General features: G+C 41.0%; 1 protein-coding gene across 3 annotated transcripts in view; it reads right to left on the minus strand.

Moving 5' to 3' along the window:
* The window catches only part of PTPRZ1 (protein tyrosine phosphatase receptor type Z1), a 127,362-nt gene extending 107,260 nt beyond the window's left edge, over positions 1–20,102 (minus strand). For all 3 annotated transcript variants that reach the window (XM_056845797.1, XM_056845796.1, XM_056845795.1), the window contains exon 1: positions 20,039–20,102. In XM_056845797.1, the coding sequence (XP_056701775.1) occupies positions 20,039–20,099 (61 nt within the window). In that variant the 5' untranslated portion in view covers positions 20,100–20,102. The remainder of the gene's footprint in view (positions 1–20,038) is intronic.
* Positions 20,103–20,565: the final 463 nt, after the last annotated feature.

A 20,565-nucleotide genomic window follows, 5' to 3' on the forward strand; every position in this document is an offset into this window, starting at 1 on the left:
ACTAATTTTTGTCAGCTGAACCAAAAAATAGAGGCCATTACTTAAAAAAAAAATGTCACCCTGTACTGTATTTACCCCAAAGTTTAAATAGGAAACTCTTCAGCACAAATACTCTCTTAAGGGCTTTTGGTTCACCGACTTACCACAGAATGGTCATAAAGTGTAATGTTTTGTAGCCAGGTGAAAACAGTCGGTGGCTCATTGCAAGACTTGATATAAACAGGAAGGTAAACCTTTTATTAAGAAAAATGCTCCAACATACAATGATAATGAGTCGGTAAGTGGCCACTAGGCAGATGAGCTAGTTCCTGTGGCGAGCCCTGTGCCAACATCACATCTTGCTGGGACCTCTGACATAGGTATAAATCTTACAGTCCAGGCAAGCCACATGGTTTCCACTGACAAATGCTGCAGCTACAGCATGCAGCCCTCCCCCCCCCGCATGGTTATGCTGAGTGCATAATATTTGAAAGCAAGTCCAATTGCCTCAAGAATAGTTTTATAAGGACATCTCCATGGGTAGCAACAGGCAATATGTATCCAGGCTGCTTTGACCCTATGAATGGCATGACAGAGATCAATGGCATGACAGATTTCAATTAATTCTGTCTTTCCTTGTGTAAGTCCCTTGTAAACAGTGTGAAATTATGCCACCTTTTTTTTTTTACACATCACATGAATCAACTCCTTAATATGAAGCTTGATTCCTGTTTGCTGTGTGATACTTTTTAAAGGATCTGAATAAAAATCTAGGATCTGGGATTGTATCCTAGGTCTAAGGTAAGCACTATAAAACAACTTGCCTTCTCCTGCTGTCAGAAGCTGTTGCAAATGGAGAGAGATCCTAAAATCCCAAATGCCTCCCAAGATATGAAGATTATCCTTGGGACAAGGTTTCTATTATAAAGTAAGGGTATGTGCACCTCAGGAAATGCACCTTCTGATCCTAATCACCATCGCTTATATTTTATGCTCTAGTCTAAAGGAATCAATTATGCAAATTTTCCCTCCCCTTAAGTGAACATTTGTGGCTGTCAGAAGGCAGTCTTAATGCCCAGTGTTTACTGGGCCATTTCAAATATTTTTCCTTTTAGAAAAAAAAAAGAATATTTTTCTGTATACAAGATAAGTTATGGAGAAACCTCTTGTTTGTGAGTGGGACCCCATTTTGCATTCTACCTGATACCTATTTGATTTGCTATTAGGAAGAATGATGGAAGTTTTGGATTTCCCAGCAAATCAAAGTACAAAATGCTGTATTAATTTGCATTCATTTCACAACAAAAGTATGCAACCTAAATGTAGCTTTCAGTGGTCAGTGACTGGAATGTAGCAACTTTTAAAACGCAAGTACTGTACTTAAAACAGCAACAATCCTTGCCAACTGAAAGGAAGTGTCCAACTACAAACAAAAAGTAATATAATTTCTTAAGTTAATCACCCCAAATGATTTCATTATATCATCTTCTTATATTTACTTATTATCACTATTCTGGCTACAAGCAATAAAAGGGCAAAGTTAAACTGATCTTAACATCCAGGAATACAGGTTAAATGACTGCTATTCCTGTCGTATTATTCAACAAGTAAAGCAGTATGTTTAATTGTATGTGGCCAATACTTAAACTTAACAATCCAGGGCACTCAAACCCATTATAGAAACGGAGGAAACATTTCTCAGGCTGCAAAACAGAATACAGCACATGGATTGTTCCATAGCGTACAAAAAAATGAAGTGAAACCACTCATGCAGATCAAGGCACATCTATGAAGGTTTTATATTTTATATTTTATAAAAATCAAGGATAATTTTATAAGTATGAAAGTCCTGTGGGAGATTCTGATCTATCAGTTTATGTGACTTTAATGTTTAGAAGTTTTAAAATTACAGGCTAGCTGAAGTCCACTTTCTTCTGCTTTGGGCAGTAGGCTGAAGAAGTCATGCAGCAGACAATGAACAGCTGACATTTCAGTCAATTTGAAGTACCAAGACTGAATGAATGAAACTGGTCCTGAGATACATGCATTTTTAAAAAACTTTACATCAAATAGAAAACAAACAGGAAAATCAGACATTTATAAGATCTCTCTGGTTTTCCACCAATGTTTCAATAAACTTCTAAAATGAATAATGTTCCATTTGATTGACAAATAATTTTCTCCTATAGAAAACTCATCTGGGTGTTTGTGCTGGTGAAAAGTCCACTGAGCATAGTGGCACTAATAAATGTGTATACACACAAACAAACATATATGATCATAGCAAGTGGCCCATCGATGCCCTCAAATAGAAGCCTTTAGTGAATGATGCTTAGGTCCCATTAACTTGGCTATATGAATGCAAAGCATGTCTTGACTGTTTTCCATGAAAACAACTGATCCTTTTCATGGGTTAATGCTATTGTACCTTCCTCTACACACTGAACAAATTGCCATGGACACAAACTCCGAACCCAACCATTCATACATGGTCTCTGAAAGTGTACCTAAGTCTGTGGAGTGAACAGAGCCGAGATTTCACTGGCACAATAATCATGGTCTAACTTCTTGTCAATATCTACTTTTGCCTCTGACAACAAAGTTGCAGTTGAAATGTTCCTACAGAGTAATAAAATGTGAAAGGTTTATATCATTCCCTGGAGTCATAACTACTTCACTAGCAGCCAGTACTTAGCTGTCTTAAAGCTACAATACATTCCCCACAATAATAAACAAATGTGTGCACAGTACTCAGAATGTTCAGCGTACTACTTTTGATATACATAGGACTCATATAAAGCAACTGTGAGATATCTTAGCGGACCGTCTGATGAAACAGATGTTTTCTAAGTTTGAGAATTTCCCTCAGACAATGACAAAATGTTTTGAGTCATATAGGGTCATTAAAAATGTCTCATCAGCAGCTTTTTCATTTAAAAACAACAACACTTTCCAACAAGGAAGCTCTGCTATTTAACCCTGTGTGTGTGTGTGTGTGTGTGTATTGGTTGTACTTATACAGAGCATTAACAACAGAATCCAAATTTGAGCTGTGTTAAGCCCTCTTTCAAACCACACCATAAACCAATGGAATCTGGCTATATAACTTAGTAATGCTTTAAAAAAAAAATTGTCAAGTCACGTCTGACTTATGGTCAGACCCTGTTGGGGTTTTCAAGACAAGAGACATTCAGAGGTGGTTTGCCATTGCCCTGCCTCCGCATTACAACCCTGGTATTTCTTGGAGGTGTCACATCCAAACACTAGTGAGGGTCGACCCAGCTTAGCTTCTGAGATATGTTGAGATCAGGCTAGTCTGGGCTATTTAGGTCAAATATCGCCTTGCCTGGGTCTTAATCTCTGCTAACAGGTCAGCAACAGCTCTTAACTGGAAATTATTTGCAGTATAAATACTGAAAGACACCCCCCCCCCCCATTACTGCTTCAAAATCTCTAGGGTAAATTAGAAATATTCTACCAATGAGTATTGTCCTACTCTTCATTTAGGCAGCTTCATTTAGGGAGGGTCCATGGTTCAGTGACAGACCATCTGCTGTGTATGCAGGAGTTCCCAAGTTCAGCCCCTGGCATCTCCAGTTAAAAGGACCAGACAGTAGGTGATGTGAAAAATCTGTGCCTGAGATCCTAGAGAGCAGTTGCCAGTCAGAGTGGACAGTACTGACCTGGATGAACCAGTGGTCTGATTCAGTATAAGGCAGCTTCAAATGTACATATGTATATGTACTCTGAAGAAATACTCCACCAAAGAGAGAAGCTCAACAAATTCAGTCCTTTAATCTGCTACTTAAAGTATTCTTAACAGCAAAATTCATTGTGATGGCATTTGTATACTATACGTAGCAGATAATGGGCTGATGACAAAGGCAGATAGGAATATCTCACTTTGATCTTGAAAGAAAGGCAAATCAAGGTTTATTTTAGGCTGCTATCCACACAGTAGCTGTTTCCACACAGACATTTCGTTCCATCTTGGCTTTCTTACAGCAGTACTGTTTTCAAGAGCGTCCACATGCCATCGTCCTCTATTCGTCCTGCTTCTGTGTTTTCTCCTGCTTTGCTACAATCTTTCCCTAATCTGGTTTGGTATACTCAATAGCAGCTTTGGACACTGCGTGGACAGGAAGGTGTACATTTTTGCAGGTCCCACTCACATTGGTACCATTTTCCTTCTTTCCCTCAAACACCATTCTCCCCACATTAAAGTGCTTAAAACCAAACAATGGAATTACTACATCACTATATAGCATTATAATATTGTAGTGATCTACTGCTATTATCTAGTAGTAGTTCCAGCTTTTAGTTTTAATAAAGTATTTAGCCCTTTTTTATCTGGTTGTTACTGGTACGCACACCTTGTATGGAAGGTTAATATAGCCCAGAAAAGAACAAGTAGAATGAACTCCATGGCAGTGGGCTCTGTAATCTTATAAAATATATTGGGTAGAGTCAGATTGGAATATATCCCTATACACAGACCTGGGTTGTTATAATACTATTTTCATATTGTCATATTGTCATACTTGTTGTATTATGTATATGTGCACATAATAAGTGATTTTATTAGCCCACTGACGAAGGCCAGGGGGCCGAAATGTGTTTGGATTGTGGTTTCAGTCTATCAACCTGTATTAGTTGCCATTTGTGCTTTCTTTTAATGTAATTTTTTAATGTTTTTAATAGGAACATTAGCGCTTTAAAATAAATACATTTATATATATAATTGAGTTCTTTTCCACCCAACCTTTGGGTACTCAGCTTTGTTCATTGGTTGGCTCCCCCCCTTTTTTTTGTTTCTGTCTAGTACATTGTTGCAACAGGTTGATATAACATAATTCTATAGCGATCTAGCAATCCCTAACTTTTAAAAATAAACAGTCCTCTGGTGGAGGGGGAAGAAATGAGGGCTACAGGGGACTGAAGCAAAGAAAGTGCAGGGAAAACTGCTGTGTAGATGCTCTAGTACCACTGCGAATAACTCTGCATTCACAGCAACCAGAGCTACACAGGGAATCATCTCCATGTGGAAGCAGACAGTGTCTAATATGGCTGACCCCGTAGGTTCATTTTCACAAGCAGAATACACTTTTATGTTCTTCTTCAAAAAATAAGCAATTTGTGAATTTTGAACCTTCTTTGTCACTTGTGCTAAGCTTCAAAATACAGAAATGCTGCCAGCACTTGCATTACCATGAAACAAGTGTGTTGTTTATTTCTTTCCCCAAAGCAACTGGGGCTCTGTAAAATTTCCACTGAAGTCATTTTCCGCTTAACAAAACTCACGGGTTTTAATAAAAAGGGTCTCTCTTCTTCATCTGGAAACTAAAGCTAATTATGGTGCTAAGTGCATTTGCCTTTGATCCTGAAGGCTGGAAATTTACTAGGTTTGGGATTAATTACAATTTTCTATAGCAACCTTGTTTTTTTTACTCTTTCATAAATCAAGGACAGATGCAACAATGCTAATCATATACCCACACAGACCACAAATTTGCTGAAAAAAGGCACTCAATACAAAGACCACAAAAAACTCAGAATACACCTGAAAGTGTTTCTTCAGTGAATACTTCCCATTTAAAAGTGCTTCTTTTCTTAGCGTGTATTGCCATATAATGCTTCAATACAAATAGGACACTTGAATTACAGCCCATTCCTGAGCCTGTGGTGGCTGGGGACGGCGTGGCTGTGCTGCCGCTGGGGAGCCTCCAAAGCCATCCCCTGGCCACCGAAAGGCTTTAAATGGCCTTTCGGAGGCTTTTTAATTTTTAAATGGGCCATTTTGCCCCACTGAGAACAGCGAGGCTGCGCCAGCAAAAAAAAAATAATGGTGCAGCAATGCCGTTATCCCCGATGGCGTACCGGGCTGAAAGGGGACAGGAAGCTGCCCACTGGCAGCTCTGCCCCCCGGCACGCCCCCAAAACACTGGCACAGGGGTTTGCGCCGGTGGGATGCTGGCGGAAGGCCCAGCCAGCGTCCCTGGGTGGCACTGCCACAGCAGCGCCAGGAGGCCAGCATCCAGATCCCACTGCCGGTGTCCATGCCAACCTGGATGGCATAAGTGGCACGGCTGGTGGCGGCCATGCCACTTACACCAGGGCAGCCCTTTCCTGACATCCAAAGGGCTTTCGTCCTTTCAGGTCAGGAATGGGCTGTTAATCTATTTAACATTTAACATTCTCAGCCTTCATATTATTTATTTATTAAGAACATTTCTATGCTGCCTTTTCAGGGAACTTATTTGAAGTGGTTTTTAATTTTTAACTTTTAAATAGGGATTTTATTGTTTTAAATTTAGATTTTGTGGTTAATTTTATTATTGATGCATTCATGCTTTTGTATGATGTTAGCTGCCCTGAGCCGGCTTTGGCCGGGGAGGGCGGGCTATAAATCACAAAATAAATAAATAAATAAATAAATAAAATCAACATGATTAAAAACACAAAACATCTTAAAAGTCATTAGAAATTAACCAACTATTAAAAACATATAGTGCAGACTAAGTTAGCATTGGAATGATCTTCCTCTATTCAAAAAATCTTATTCGTTGTGCAGAGTTCTTACTTCTTACTTCTCTGTGTCACTGGCTCCTCCCAGCCACAGTCTGGCTGACTTTCTTTTCCTCTTTCACACTTTACATCCATTTTCAGCACTGAAAGCTTCCTTTTCTTCTTTCGTCTCATTTATAACCCCAGGGAGTAAGCTCATATGCTTCTGCCTGTTAAGTTATCTTTCTCAGTTGATTCCCTCTAGCTGTGAGTTAACCTTTTCCTAACACTGAAATGGTGGTAAAGTGGATGCCAAAGCTGAGATTCATCAGATGTGGTACAGAGGCTAATAATTTTGGACTCCTGATGGACGCAACATCAATTTTGATCATGGTCTGCATATAAGACTATTTTTCATAATGTCTAACAAGAGCTCTTCCTCCTTTATTCACAATGGCAAAATTGTAATTCCTTGTTTTATTAACTTCAGCCTATCCTACAGGCTGAAATGTTCTTGATAGGTTTAGAAAATACATACAGCAAAAGTATAATAATAATGTACTATTTTGGATCAAAGTATTCTCATAATTATTTCAGGGTTTTTATATACTAAATTTGAGCAGTATGTAATTTTTTAGGGATGTATGATTCTGGGTTGAATTTCTGAATACCAACCCACATCTGTATTGCAACAAGAATAAAGTTTATACATGTTTGTTATGAACAGGTGAATAATATTAGGGTACCACCTTCTCCTTCGAGGGACTCACTCGGACATGGGAAAATATAACCACTGAACTATACATGCCTCACAATCCGCTTTAACTGTTAAGCCAGCCGTAAGAAATAGGATATTCCTGAAACTTAATATCATGGAAAATAAGATGTTGTACAGGTTATGAGAAATGTTGAAAAGAGATGCTTGAGAAAAATACTCTCCTGTGTTTGAGGAAGTCCACAGTGATTATGCCTTGCAACTAGTCCTGCTTTTTGCAACATCCCTTGATTGAAAATATATTCTTACAAAGAAGTAATCAGTGTCCTACAATCTTGCCTTCAAACAAGACTGACCCTGCCAATAATGTCTTGAATTTCTCATTGCTCAAGGAAGGACAATAGGGAGAGAAGAGGGACTTGTTTCCATTTCAGTCAGGCTGATGTTGTACTAATTTTGTGAACAAAGGAAGGGGGACTTCAGAAGAGGTTACAACCATATTCCTAGTATACTTATCTACTACATCTCTAAATGTTATCAAAATATTTTTACTCTTTGCAAAATTACTTCTATAGTTAAGTACTAGCAGTCAAGGGGTAGTGACAGGTGAGGGCAAAACAACACACAAAATTCTAGGGAATGAATCTTCACTGCCTGGGCTAATGAGCCACCACCAGCCCCTCTGACTAACTGAGGGAAAGAATCTCCAGCCCTAGCGGGTATTAATCAAGATGTCAGTCCTGCAAGGTAGGACACTTGCAAGTTGAATTCTAAAAATAATTACTTTGGTGGCTGTAGCCAAAGTAGGCCAAGGTACTGGGTTTAGATTAAAGCCCCCAAATCCAAATAACGCCATAGAAGTATAATTAATAAGGCTTATTAAAGTAAATGTGCAAAAGCATACAGATATAAGAATAGCACAGAGCAAGAAAATTTTAAAATCTCAGATACTTAAATAGGTTTTTTGGTCCTCTGACCCAGATGTTCCCTGACAAAGTCCAAAATCCAAGAGGCACACAAGGCCCAACCTAGTCAAAAGGATGCCCCAAAAGTATGACCAAAAGGAATACAAACTAGAATGAATTATTCCATTTTATGCCAGACTATCTAGACCAAAGATTTTGAAAGGCCAAGACACTGATAAGCAAAGCCAGTTTTTTGACACTAGCATTAGGACACAAGCACATTTTCACTCTGATCATTAGGACCTTTAGTAGAAGTGCATATGCTCTAACCAGAACATACTAATACATAAAAGAGCACCACAGCACAAAGAGCCTCTTTACACATTATTGTTTTCCTTCAACTGGCCAAACAATGACTCACCCACCTAGAAGAAGAAGAGTTGGTTTATATACCCTGCTTTTCTCTACCTTTAAAAGTCTCAAAGTGGTTTACAATCACCTTCCTTTCCCCCTCACAACAGGCACCTTGTGAGGTAGGTGGAGCTGAAAGTTCTGAGAGAACTGTGACTAGCCCAAGGTCACCCAGCAGGCTTCATGTGGAGGAGTGGGGAATCCAATCTGGTTCTCCAGATTGGAGTCTGCCACTCTTAACCAATACCCCACCACAGATGGTTTCAGGTCATGAAAATGGCACAAGAGGGAAGACTGAAGCCTCTTCTCGATGTGTATCACCATGTGCAATCTGAATTGGGTACCACAGAAGCAGGAATTAAGAAGATCCTGCAACTCACCTCTGAGTGTTACACAATATATAGGATGGGGATCCCGGACCCAACTGTAGCCACTGGATTGATGTGTTCCTTTTACAGGCAGGAAGCACTTGTGCAAGCATTTTGATTGACTTACTATAAGTAGACTTGCTTTCAGTTTTAGCTTTGTAAAGCTTATGCTTTCAACTGTTCCTGCAGAACATCAAGCCCTGCCAATATGGGTAATGAAAAATGGATCAAGATTGAATAATACAGGGCATGCAAATCTGATTCAGTCTACCTTCATCAAGTCATTGATTTGTTTGTATGAAAGAAGGCAATGTTCTGAAACAATACACTGTTCATTCAAAGTGATTTCCAGCAGGAAAAAAATTATATGCTAAAAGCAGGAAATTACTATGAAGCTTTTTGATGTCTAATGGGTAGTTTACAATAGATGTAATAAAATAAAGATCAGGAATTGCAGGCTAAATTAAATAATTCTTACTCTGTTATTAACTGCTATTATATAGTGCTACCTAATGGCTTTTCTTTGAGGGACTAAACCTTTGGCCTCACAATTAGCAAATATAATTTAAAAGATTTTTACTCCTTTCAGGCTTACCATGGCAGGGAAGGGATCAGTACAAAAGGAACCTGAGGCAAAAACAATATGTACAAAATGTGACAACTAAATTTGCCACTTATGAGATTCTCGTAATTCACCTCAGATTGTTTATTTCAGAATGTTTACACTGCTTTAAAGTCCCAGATGGTCTTTTATAAGATTCTTTAAGAGCATCATAATAAATGAATAGAAAAAGGGAGTGAAATATGCATCTCTCTTCATCCTATTTCTTATGCAGTCTTATTTCGTGCTTGTGAGTGTCAGTGTGACTATATTCTATTACTCTCATGAAGTATGGGAAGCAAAAGAGTACTAAAGTGGATACTTCCCTCCTAGCAGCCATGGGGGCTGCACGACCAGCCACATGCAATACCCACAGCACTCAGGCAAAGGGCATGCAGATAATGTGGGCAGATGTGAGGGTGGGCAGCAGGAAGGTTCACAAGAATGGGAAGAGAACAATACTGGTGAGAACAATACTACTAAACCCACTAGTAGTGGGTTGTATGCCAGAGACTGTATCCTGATAGAGAACAGAGATTTGTGGATATTTCAAATCATTCTTTAAAAAAAAAAAATCTTAATGGGAAAACATTTAACAAACATCCTTCCTATGTAAAACTGATCCACATATAAGGCTGAACGTACTCAGAGTTAAACACAAAGTTTCTAGTGTGATGAGATAGCATGGTGATCAGAACTTGGTGGTAGCTGAAACACATGGAAAGGGGCTGTTGTGCCATGAAAATGTCTTTTCTGCAAAATAATTTTTCATTACACAACTGTTTTCAAATGTTTTAACTGGGGAGAACAAACCTATTGGGAGGAAGAAGATCGTGGGAACAAGCTCTGCCTTCAACTTGTGTACATTCACTAGACCCGTATGTAAAGCTTTTTCCTGGCTATCAGGAACCCTACACAAAAGATGAGCAGATGAAGCTGCCTTATACTGAACCAGACCATTGGTTCATCAAAGTCAGTATTCAGACTGGCAGCAGCTCTCTAAGGTATCAGGCAGAAGTCTTGCACATCAATTGCTAACTGATCCTTTTAACTGGAGATGTCAGGGATTGAACCTGGGACCTTCTGCATGCGCAGATGCTTTACCAGTGAGCCACACCCCATTCTAATGAACATGCACAGATTGGGGCAGAGCTTGCCACTATGATTCCACCCTCATGTTTGTGAATACTCAGTTAGCATGTCTGAAAAATTATAACGTACTTTACATGTGAAATAGGTATATCAATGAGAACTCTAGTTTTTAAAAAATCGTCATGCATCTAGTTCCTTCATGCACCCAGTTACACACATATTTAGTTAGGTGGTCTACCTTTCTTTACTCAGCCAGCAACTAATCCCTTGCTTAACAGACACAAAACTACCCTAATGAATGAATATCACTAACTACTTACATATCTGAATATTCTGGGATATTAGGCAATGAATGCACAGATTCCCAGTAGAAAAGAGTATACATCTATAAACCTATATTTTTTTGGTTCTATAGTCCCCTTGAGAATTCTGCCTAAGAGATGTCACAGTGACTCAAACAAATCTCCAGCAGATTATGCACTGTAGACACATTGTCATGAAAGAAAAAGCTGGTGTTCCCATGTATAGATAATAAAAATACTGCTCATAGTGGGACATTTGTCTGCCAGATTTATACAGTACTGACAGTACTATTCAGAGCCGGAATGGAGTCACTGATAATAGAACAGCAACACCCCCAAATTTTTTTGTACAAACCTAGTGGTTGTGAATGAAGAAAGAGAACAGAGAGAAAGAGAATAATACCTGAGCTCAGTTTATTTGTATAGGTGCCGGAATGAATGCTGTTAAGTATATTTTATATTCATACACTTTGTATTCAAATGGCTGTACAACTTTTTTCTCTACATTTGTGTTTGGCATTTATATCCTGACTGCTCAACCAGAAAATTTTGCTCAAGGAGGCTTGCATAAAAATCTGTAATAATACAATAAAATATTAAAAATGTAAAGTACAAACCACACAATCATAAGAAACCAGCATATCTAATAATAAAGACAGAAGCATAAAAATCTGAAAACCAAGAAAATCTGATATAGTAAAATATTTTAAAAGCCAGAAACATTAGGTTGCATATACATGTGTTTATGTGTTCACATAGATGCGTACACACTCACAGGAGGTGGCTAAACCAAGACATTTGAAAATGAACTCAGTTGATGAGCAAGTTCATACAGGAGCCTGCTTTCTTCTTGATGCTAAGCACTGCGAATCTTCACAGAAAATGGCAAGGCTCAAAAGTTAAAACTGACAGAGAAGGACAACTGAAAGTTAAATGTCCTTGTTTTACTTTGGGGGGGGTGTTAAGGGAGGGCAGTTATATTTGGGCAGGGGAAACTTTTCTCCTTCCCATACCAATTTAACATAGTAAACTTAACTAATCTGAATCTTGTGTCATAGCGACTTTGCGGGAAGTTATGAATGGGTGGTTTAAATAAGAACCCTTTCTAACCAACTCGGATGGAAGTGTAGGTAAGAGCTTGTGTGGTGCTACATGCTGGAAAATCAAGCTGAACTCATGCTTGGGCTGTAAGTAACGCTCACTGAGCCAGCCACGTCAACCTAGCTTACCCCTCAGTGGTGTTATGAGGAATAATGATGAACGAACTTAAGCATAATCTACAGAATAGTGGATAGTGCTTGGGCAGTAATACATGTTGCAGTTTGCCAAATGCTATATCTGTCCTGTTCTTAGGACTGCCAACCTCCAGGTAGTGGCTGAAGATCTCCTGGGATTCTAACTGATCTCCAGGCAACAGAGATCAGATCTCCTGGAAAAATGGCTGCTTTAACAGGTGGACTCTATGACATTATACCCCATTGAGGTCCCTCCCTTTGCCAAACCCTGCCCACCCCAGACTCCACCTCCAATATCTCCAGGAATTTCCCAACCTGGAGCTGGCAACCCTACCTCTTCTGCTCCTAGACCATAATTACTGACACCTCAGGAACAGAGAAGGGTAGAAAGACTAACTGCCATGGCATCCTATATACCATCCTCCAACTCTGAAGGCTTCTATCTAGCAGTAATGTAAAACATGTTGCAATATGTCTCCTTGCCCCTTCAACATTGCCTAGTTCTTTCAGTCATAGGAATAGTCATATACAACATAGCAGAGCCACCCTTACCTGTCTCACATCTTGTCTGCCTTCAGAAAGGCACAAGACCAGAATTAACCAAAAAGACAAGAACCCTACCTGTTCTCTGCTTCTTAACTGTTTCCTACTATAATATGCCCTGACCCAGATGGCCTCGGCTAGCCCAATCTTGTCAGATCTTGGAAGCAGGGGAGGCCCTGGCCAGTACCTGAAGAAGACTACCAAGGAAGTCTGGGGCTGCCACTAGGGCTGCTAAGCCCTCACCGTGCCTGGAAAATCCCCCGGCCCCAGCCGCTGCCTCTCGCTGCCAATTAATTGGCCAGTGGGAGGACATACCAGCAGCAGGGGGAGGCCTAGCCCAGTATCTTCACGGATGACAAAAGCCCTTGTCAAATGTCATATAAACATGGCCAGCCCAATGGATTGCACAAACGTGTGTATACATGCATGCCACAGTCCACTTGAGTAGAATGTTTGGAACAATATTTGCCTGGAAAGAAATACTACTTGTTCTGGACAAGAAGCTAAATAGCCAAATACAAGGCTGAGTCAAGTCAAAGCATGGGTTAAGTGAATATCCTGCACTGAACTGACTGAAGGGGATGAGTTAGAATAGTGTTTCCCAGGCAACACCACTTTTGGAAGAGAAGGGGAGTAGAGAAGAAGAGTTTATGCATCTCTCCCCTGGTAACTGTCTGCATACCTGGGGAAGCTAACCTAGTGCCTTCCTTTAATATGTTGGTATTCAGAGTGAACTTCCAGCTTTCTTAATTTAAAGTGCCCCAGAGGTTCGATCTGTGCTAGATAACATGTGCTAGATAACATGTCTTAATGACTGCACGGAAACTATTCCTATTAAGTTCAAATTAATAGTTTTCACTCACTACTGGAATACTGAAATTAGCTGATACAGCATTCTCATCAACAATAAGGTAGTCACATTAAAGGGAACCTCCTAAAGATTTGACAAGAAAATTTACATTCGCTAATGACTGTGTATGAGATTCTATTAGTGTGTGCACAGAAGCAGGTCTTTATCCATTAGGATACATCTGGCTCTGGCTCCATTTATCTGTACACAACATCCAGTATTCATTGCACTTGAAAGAAGGAAGCTAGTTATGCAGGCAAAAATTATTTTTCAAAAAATACTCTTATTTTTTAAAAAAAGCTTTACAGTGCTCAAACATTTCCCTACTACTTAACACAACTAAGATATAACTGCTATTTAACTGTAACCAGTTTACAGACAAAGCTAGACAGCGTTTAAATGGGAAAAGCCAGTGTGGTTGTGTTTAGCATGTCAGAATCTCCACTCTGCCATGGAAGCTTGCTGGGTGACCTTGGGCTAGTCACACACACAACCTCACCTACCTCACAGGGTTGTTGTGAGGATAAAATGGAAGATGGGAAAATGATGAAGTAAACAAAGGGATGCAATTAACCCATCAACTTTATGATGTAAGGCCTGATCTATTGAGCATAGATTTAAAGAACAAGAGGATATTTTTCCTGAGTATATAATGCTATGGAACTAAGTTGCAATCCTGTCTCCCTGAGGAAGCAGAAAGTGCTTACATGAGCTTTCAAAATTTCACTGTTGCTTCAATATGTAGCACTTACGATTCCAACTGAGCTGCTAAATTGCATTTCTCCTTATGTATAGCTCTGATGATGTACAGAATGGTGCAAGCCAATCATTCTACTCATTTTTTTCTGCTATCAGCTTTACAAAAAGGTGCAGCACCTACATCTAGAAAGGTTATCTGCACATTAGATCCAAACCACCTTTATGTAGATATTCAGTTCAAAATGTCCCAATTCCACATATTGTAACATTACAGTGCTCCCCCATTCCACCCACTTCTCAGCCAATGTAGTCATCCTAACTGTAATATATACCCTGATAGTTTGAGACAATTGTGACTATAAATCTTGTTTCACACTAGCCATCTGCTCCACAGCTTCATTATGCTGGGAACACTCTAAGAGATGGATGCCTTACAGATCCCCTGATGAATCTGCAGTTGAAACGCATAGGGCTCTTTGAGCAAGATAAAATTTATTTCCCCACAGCAGCATCATTTTCTTCTCTTAGACAGCTTTCATATTACTTGAACAGAACAGTGTAACTCTTCACAAGTTGCCATAAGCAAAGTGTACTTGACAGCAGTTTAGTACCTTTGAGAGCTATAGTAAAGATTAGGCAAACTGTGAGCCAAGAAGATCCTGGCTCATACTTCACTTCAGTTATGAACCAGATAGGTGGCCTTGGGCAAGGGGCTCTTTCTCTCTCACAGCCTTAGCATCTTTGTAATATGGGGATAATGAAATTAGGAATTACTGTAATACTACTAATATCACTTACAGTGCATGGAAATGCTGCCACTGCTATGAAGACTCACCCCCAACATGGTAGCTATCAACAAGGTACACTGCTTGACACATTACAACAGAACAGACAGCACAGGAAGGATATCAAATATAGGCCACCCCTTATTGAGTTCTGGATTGGGGGTGGGGGAAAGAAGCAGCTAGAAGTTGCAGGGCCTATGTGGAGAAAAAGTCACACAGTTAAGGGCTGCAGTGAGGAGGAATAACTGGACAAGATCACACGCATATTCATCTTCTATCAGCAGCGCTCCCTTAGTGAAAGAGTGAGGCGAGAATGATTTTAGCCTGTTCCCCCTCTTCACTGCCACCCCATGGGCTGCATGAGTTTTTGTCCAAGCAGATCCTATGACCTCTAGCATTGGCTGTTCAGAGGTCACAGGAGGTTGCTGAAGAAAGAGGAAGGTGGGAATTCTGCATCCATATCAATACTGAAGCAAAGGAGTGCAATATCTCAGACCAAACTGATGGATAGAGTGAATTCTTCTACAACAACCTCATTAATCGCTATGATCTATTCTCTAAAGCCTTCTCAAGCTTCTTTCAGGGAGGGGCATGAAAATAGCAGCAGCAGAAACAAGGGGAAACAGTGTACACATGCCCTTTTCCCATGGCACTTGCTCTGCTGTCTCCCCGCCGTTACACTTGTGCACTCACGGCCCTCCCCATTGCAGCCCACAACCTTCAGTAAATGCCTTTATACTTTCCTCCCTCTCTTTTTCCTAGTCACACTGTAGTGCTATAGCATGGCTTGGTAAATAAATGAAACAAACCCTTTAAAGGGCTCAATGTGTGTGTGGGGGGGAGTGGAGTTTAGCTCGTCCCCACAGTGGCTATGAGGGAACAGCCATATGGATGGTCGACCTACAGCCATCCTAGTTTCCTCTTTACTTCAAAGTAAATGAAGTTTATTTTCTCAAGTGCAAAAAGGGGGGGGAAATCAAGAGCAGGCGAGTCACACCCATATTGAGCATGATGCCATCTGATCATTCTCCTTTATGTGGGGACTTCCTGCTGCCCATGTGGGGGAAATCCCATTTGTATTTTCATCAGGACAAGTAACTAATATTTGCAAACTTCATTAACGGGGAGGAGGAGGAGAGAAAAGAGTACAAATCCACAAGAATTCTTCAAAAATAGTTGCTGCTAACAGTGCAACCTGATACCAGGGCCACCACTTCATATTTACAGGCCCACCAGTATTAAGCACAGGAATGCTGGCTAGAAAAGGCCTTAAAAATAATAGCCTGAAACATCATTTGTTCTCCCCTACCTCTTTTTATTTTGTATCATATTGACTGATGAAGAGTTCTGGTGAACTCTAAAGCTTGTATACTGTTTGGATCATTTCGGTTGGTTCGAAGAAAGGTATTATGTGAATTGTGATTTGTTTCTGGAACTAACAATGCCAGTTTCTTTGGAAGAATAGCCTGTTCTGTGATCAGTAAATTTTCAGTTTGCTTACTTGAAGTCTTAAAAATCTTTCTTCCTGCTGATTTATATTTTCCTGTGCAGAATTCCGTGACATATATTCAAACAGTAAATTGTCCTAATGAGAAAAGGAGCTTATGAGCATACTGTCTTGATTAGCCAAGGGATGTGTCATACTGGGACGCCTCACAAACAGTGCATGAATCTCTAAGAATAGGGCTCTGGTCTGTGAAGCAAGGGTTCCGGAACCAACCCAGACTTCCAATTCTTGGACGGGAAACCTGAAAAACACTAACCCATTTGAAGAGGAATTGAAATTGTCAGCAAGAGAGCTGAACCTTCTCACCCTTAGATTCCTAATTAGAGGAGCCACAGTGGGAACTGACCACTTAAATGACAAGTGCAAAGGAGAAGGAAAACAAGACATGCTAAGATGACGGCACTCAAACTAATTACTTCACTGTAATCCCAGAGTCTTCAGTAGAACTACTTCACATGCAAGGATAAAGCAACCCCTTTGAGTCATAATGAAGTAAATGTGCCTAAAGAAGATGAAATCCAGTATTTTGGCACAATTGTGTTGTGGATTGGATTTAAGCACTTTCGAGAACGTTGTGAGGGGAAACAAGGAACATGGTAACAATTCACTGTGGCATCAATTCATTAGTACCTCTCTCCCCCAGCCCAAAGCCATGTTTTGCACCCATGGCCTAAGCTAGGGAAAGTCTGAGATGGCATAACAGCCCACAGAAATATGCTATAAGCATCATGACCAATGCTACATTCAAGAGAAGAAAGTTAAATTGCAGCAACTGAGCATAAATTAATTCTAAGGAGCCTTGACAGATTACGTCTATTCTTTTGTAATGACACCAACCACCAGAGTCTTCAACAACTAACATTTTTGGACACCAGGATTACTGAGTTATAACAAGTATCTTCCATGTGCACAAAAACACACAATTTTTTCTCTCTCAGACTTCTGGAATGAAATTTTTTATAAAAGAACTATACCAAAATGTAAAAATTGCATAGGAAACAGCAGCACAGGACAAGAAAATTATGTCAGGACAAAGATATCATCAAATGAAATCTAATAACTGATAATTTAATTCCTGGTACAAGCATGGGAACCATCACATTGTTCATCACACAAAGTAGTTTGGCTCAATAGTCCTCCACAATGAACTGTCCTCCACAATGAACTCCACAATGCTACTGTGACCAAACAATCTATCACCTCTCACAGACCCCTTCAGGTCTTATCTGAAAACAACTGTGTGTTCTTTAGGAAAACACAAAGTCACAGCTGATAGTATATCTGATGTATGAATAAAGACTTTTGTCAGAGTCACACACTTTTGCATTCCTGAGTACATCAATGAATTCATATATTACAACTAAGTACTTTGCTTCCCCAGGGAGAACACATGGAAATCTTGAAAAATCTTCACAGAAAGAGAATGTCCTCAACTCTATGCAAATAAGGTTTGGCTTTATGTTTTTTAAATAGTAATTTTTTCCTACAGAAAAAGTATTTACCTCTTTGATTTTTTAAATAAACATTCCTGTTAAAACAAGGAATATTATATTAACAAGTATTTCTGCAGCCAATGAAGTTTCATTGATTATAAGGAAATACGGCCGTAACCCTGAGCATACTTACTAGGGAGTAAGCCCCAGTGGCAGGTACTTCTGAGTATACACGCGTAGGATTGCACTATAAGTTCCCTGACATACGGTACAACTTAAAGCATGTATCAAGTAAAGTTCAGCAGCCATTGAGTTTGATGCTTACTTCATCTTATCTACATTGCAACATACTTATTCCACACCTCCACTGGCCAACTCATCTCCATTAAAATGAACTCATCAAGGCAAAATATCTAATAGTGATTAATGAAGGATTAAGAATGCCATTATATTGCATAAATTATCGCAATTTCATCTGTGTAACCAATCAGATATAATTACAAATTAATCTTAGCAAAGTCTTAAAAAAGGGCACTTGATTTCTTTTATTTGCGCAACAGCTGATACATTTATTGTAATTAAATTTCTTGCTTAGCTAGAGTATGACACTGATCCTTGTGGTTTACAAAGGTTTAATGAACCAAAAGCAGCAGAACCTATTGGATAAAAATGTAGGTTAATATCTACTTTATCTGTTGTAAAACTGGATTTGTATATATACAAGTGCAGCAATTCTTAACTTTCACTCACAGGTCAGGAAACATTTTCCCCTCAGATATTAGCTTGGCTAGTAATATGGCAAGAAGCATTATTATATGTCACAAATAAATCAAAGAACCCAATTCTCATTTTTATAAATGATTGAAACTTGAAACTGATTGTTTACTACAACATTGTCCATTTAATTTGGTTTCCGGTAATCAACTGCTAACAAACAATACAGAAGGAATGCATCCAGCACATTAATCTGGTTATCTAAGTAGTACTATCAAATTTTTTTAAATCAATATCTGAATATGAGGGTCCTAAGCATGAATGGATTGATGAGCTGCTTTGCTCTTCCACAGATATCTACATTTCTCACACGGTGGTAATTAATTAGCTAAGGAATTCCCCTCTCCATGGCAAGATCCCATTCCTAAACACATTTGCAGTGAATGCAGTTCATTTTGATGGAGCGAGCTTCAGGTAAGCGGGTTACCAACGTTAACTGTTTGAACATGCAGTACTATCTAATATCAAGCGCTGTAAGGCAGGCACATTCCTGTTACCAACACTGTGCAGGATTGTAAGCAGCCTTTCTCTCTTATCTGTGCAGATGCCAGCGCCTCATCCTGCCTAGCTGGGGAGAGAAGGAATGGCTGGAATAGCCCCCACCCACCCCCATCAGAAGCCTTGCACCTTTGGAGTTTCCTTGGTTATAGCAGCGCAATTCAGATTAGAGGCTATCCTGTGGCTTTAGTTAACGCCAAGGGAGAGCGGCGGAGGCAGCAGCGGAGCTTTCCCAGATCAATATGTGTCTGGCTGGCTGCGTGGAAAGGAAAGGGACACCTGAAACGAACAAGAGTCTTGCGGCACCTTCTAAGCGCTGGCAATATCTGAGGCCTGGAATAGAGCCCCACTTCTTCAGATCCCCCTCGAGCATGAAAGGAAGAAGGGAAGCTAGGAGGAAACGTCGACAGAGAGGCATGATCGCAGGGGATTTTCAAGAGGCAGCCCGGCTCATCACAGAAAAGACCCCTTCTTTCCACATCCCCATACGACAGAAGGGCCATTTGGGCATGGGGGGGGGGGGTTTGCCTTGGATTCGCCACTCAGTAGATGCACATTTCCCCCCCCCACCTGAGTCCTCAGCAAGAAGCCCCCGTGCAGAGTTTGGAGAATGTGGATGGGGGAAAGGTGCATCTAGAGAGCAGCAAACCCAAGGCAAAGCATCCCATGTATAAATGGCCGATGGCTGTTCCAGCGCCCCGCATCTTGAAAGCGTCTCGGATCTGTCCGGTTTTGCTCCGGCCGTTCGGGGAAAGGGCGAGCGGGGAGCCCCTGGGGATGGCAAAAGGCACGGGGGAGAGTCCTCCACGGCCGCCCCCTGGCGCCACCAACGCTCACCTATCCGGAGGATGCAGAAGAGCTGGAGGGAAGCGAGCAGCCGCCGCCGCCGGGGGAGCATCTCCACGCCGCCTCGGCCGCCTCCTCTCGCGCCGCTGCCTCCCCTGCTCCTCGGGCTCGCCGGCCCAGCCGCTCCGCCGGGGAAGGGCTTCCTCAGCAGGGACCCGCGAGAGACTGAGGCAGGCGGCGGCGCGGAGAGCGCATGCCGCCGACACCCTTTCCAGCCGCCTCAGCTCCCGGGGCGCTCGCGGGCTGCGCGCGCGCGCGGGCTGCACGGGGGAGAAGAGAGCGAGAGAGAGGGCGCGAAGAGGCAAGCGCGCGCGCTCCCGGGGGGGGGAAGGGGCGTGCGCGTGAGCCGGGGAGGCGGCAAACGAGGGGCGAGCGAGGCGAAGTGAGCGCCTCCCATTGGTTCCGCCTAAACTGCATGCTGAATAGGGTCTCCTCCTCCTTCCCCCCCACCCCTCCGAAGCTCGCGCGCGCTGGGGGAAAAGAGGGTCTGAATAATGCCAGAAGGCAGTGTGGACCCT

This window comes from Euleptes europaea, chromosome 3 (genome assembly GCF_029931775.1).
Source record: "Euleptes europaea isolate rEulEur1 chromosome 3, rEulEur1.hap1, whole genome shotgun sequence".
Lineage (NCBI taxonomy): Eukaryota > Metazoa > Chordata > Lepidosauria > Squamata > Sphaerodactylidae > Euleptes > Euleptes europaea.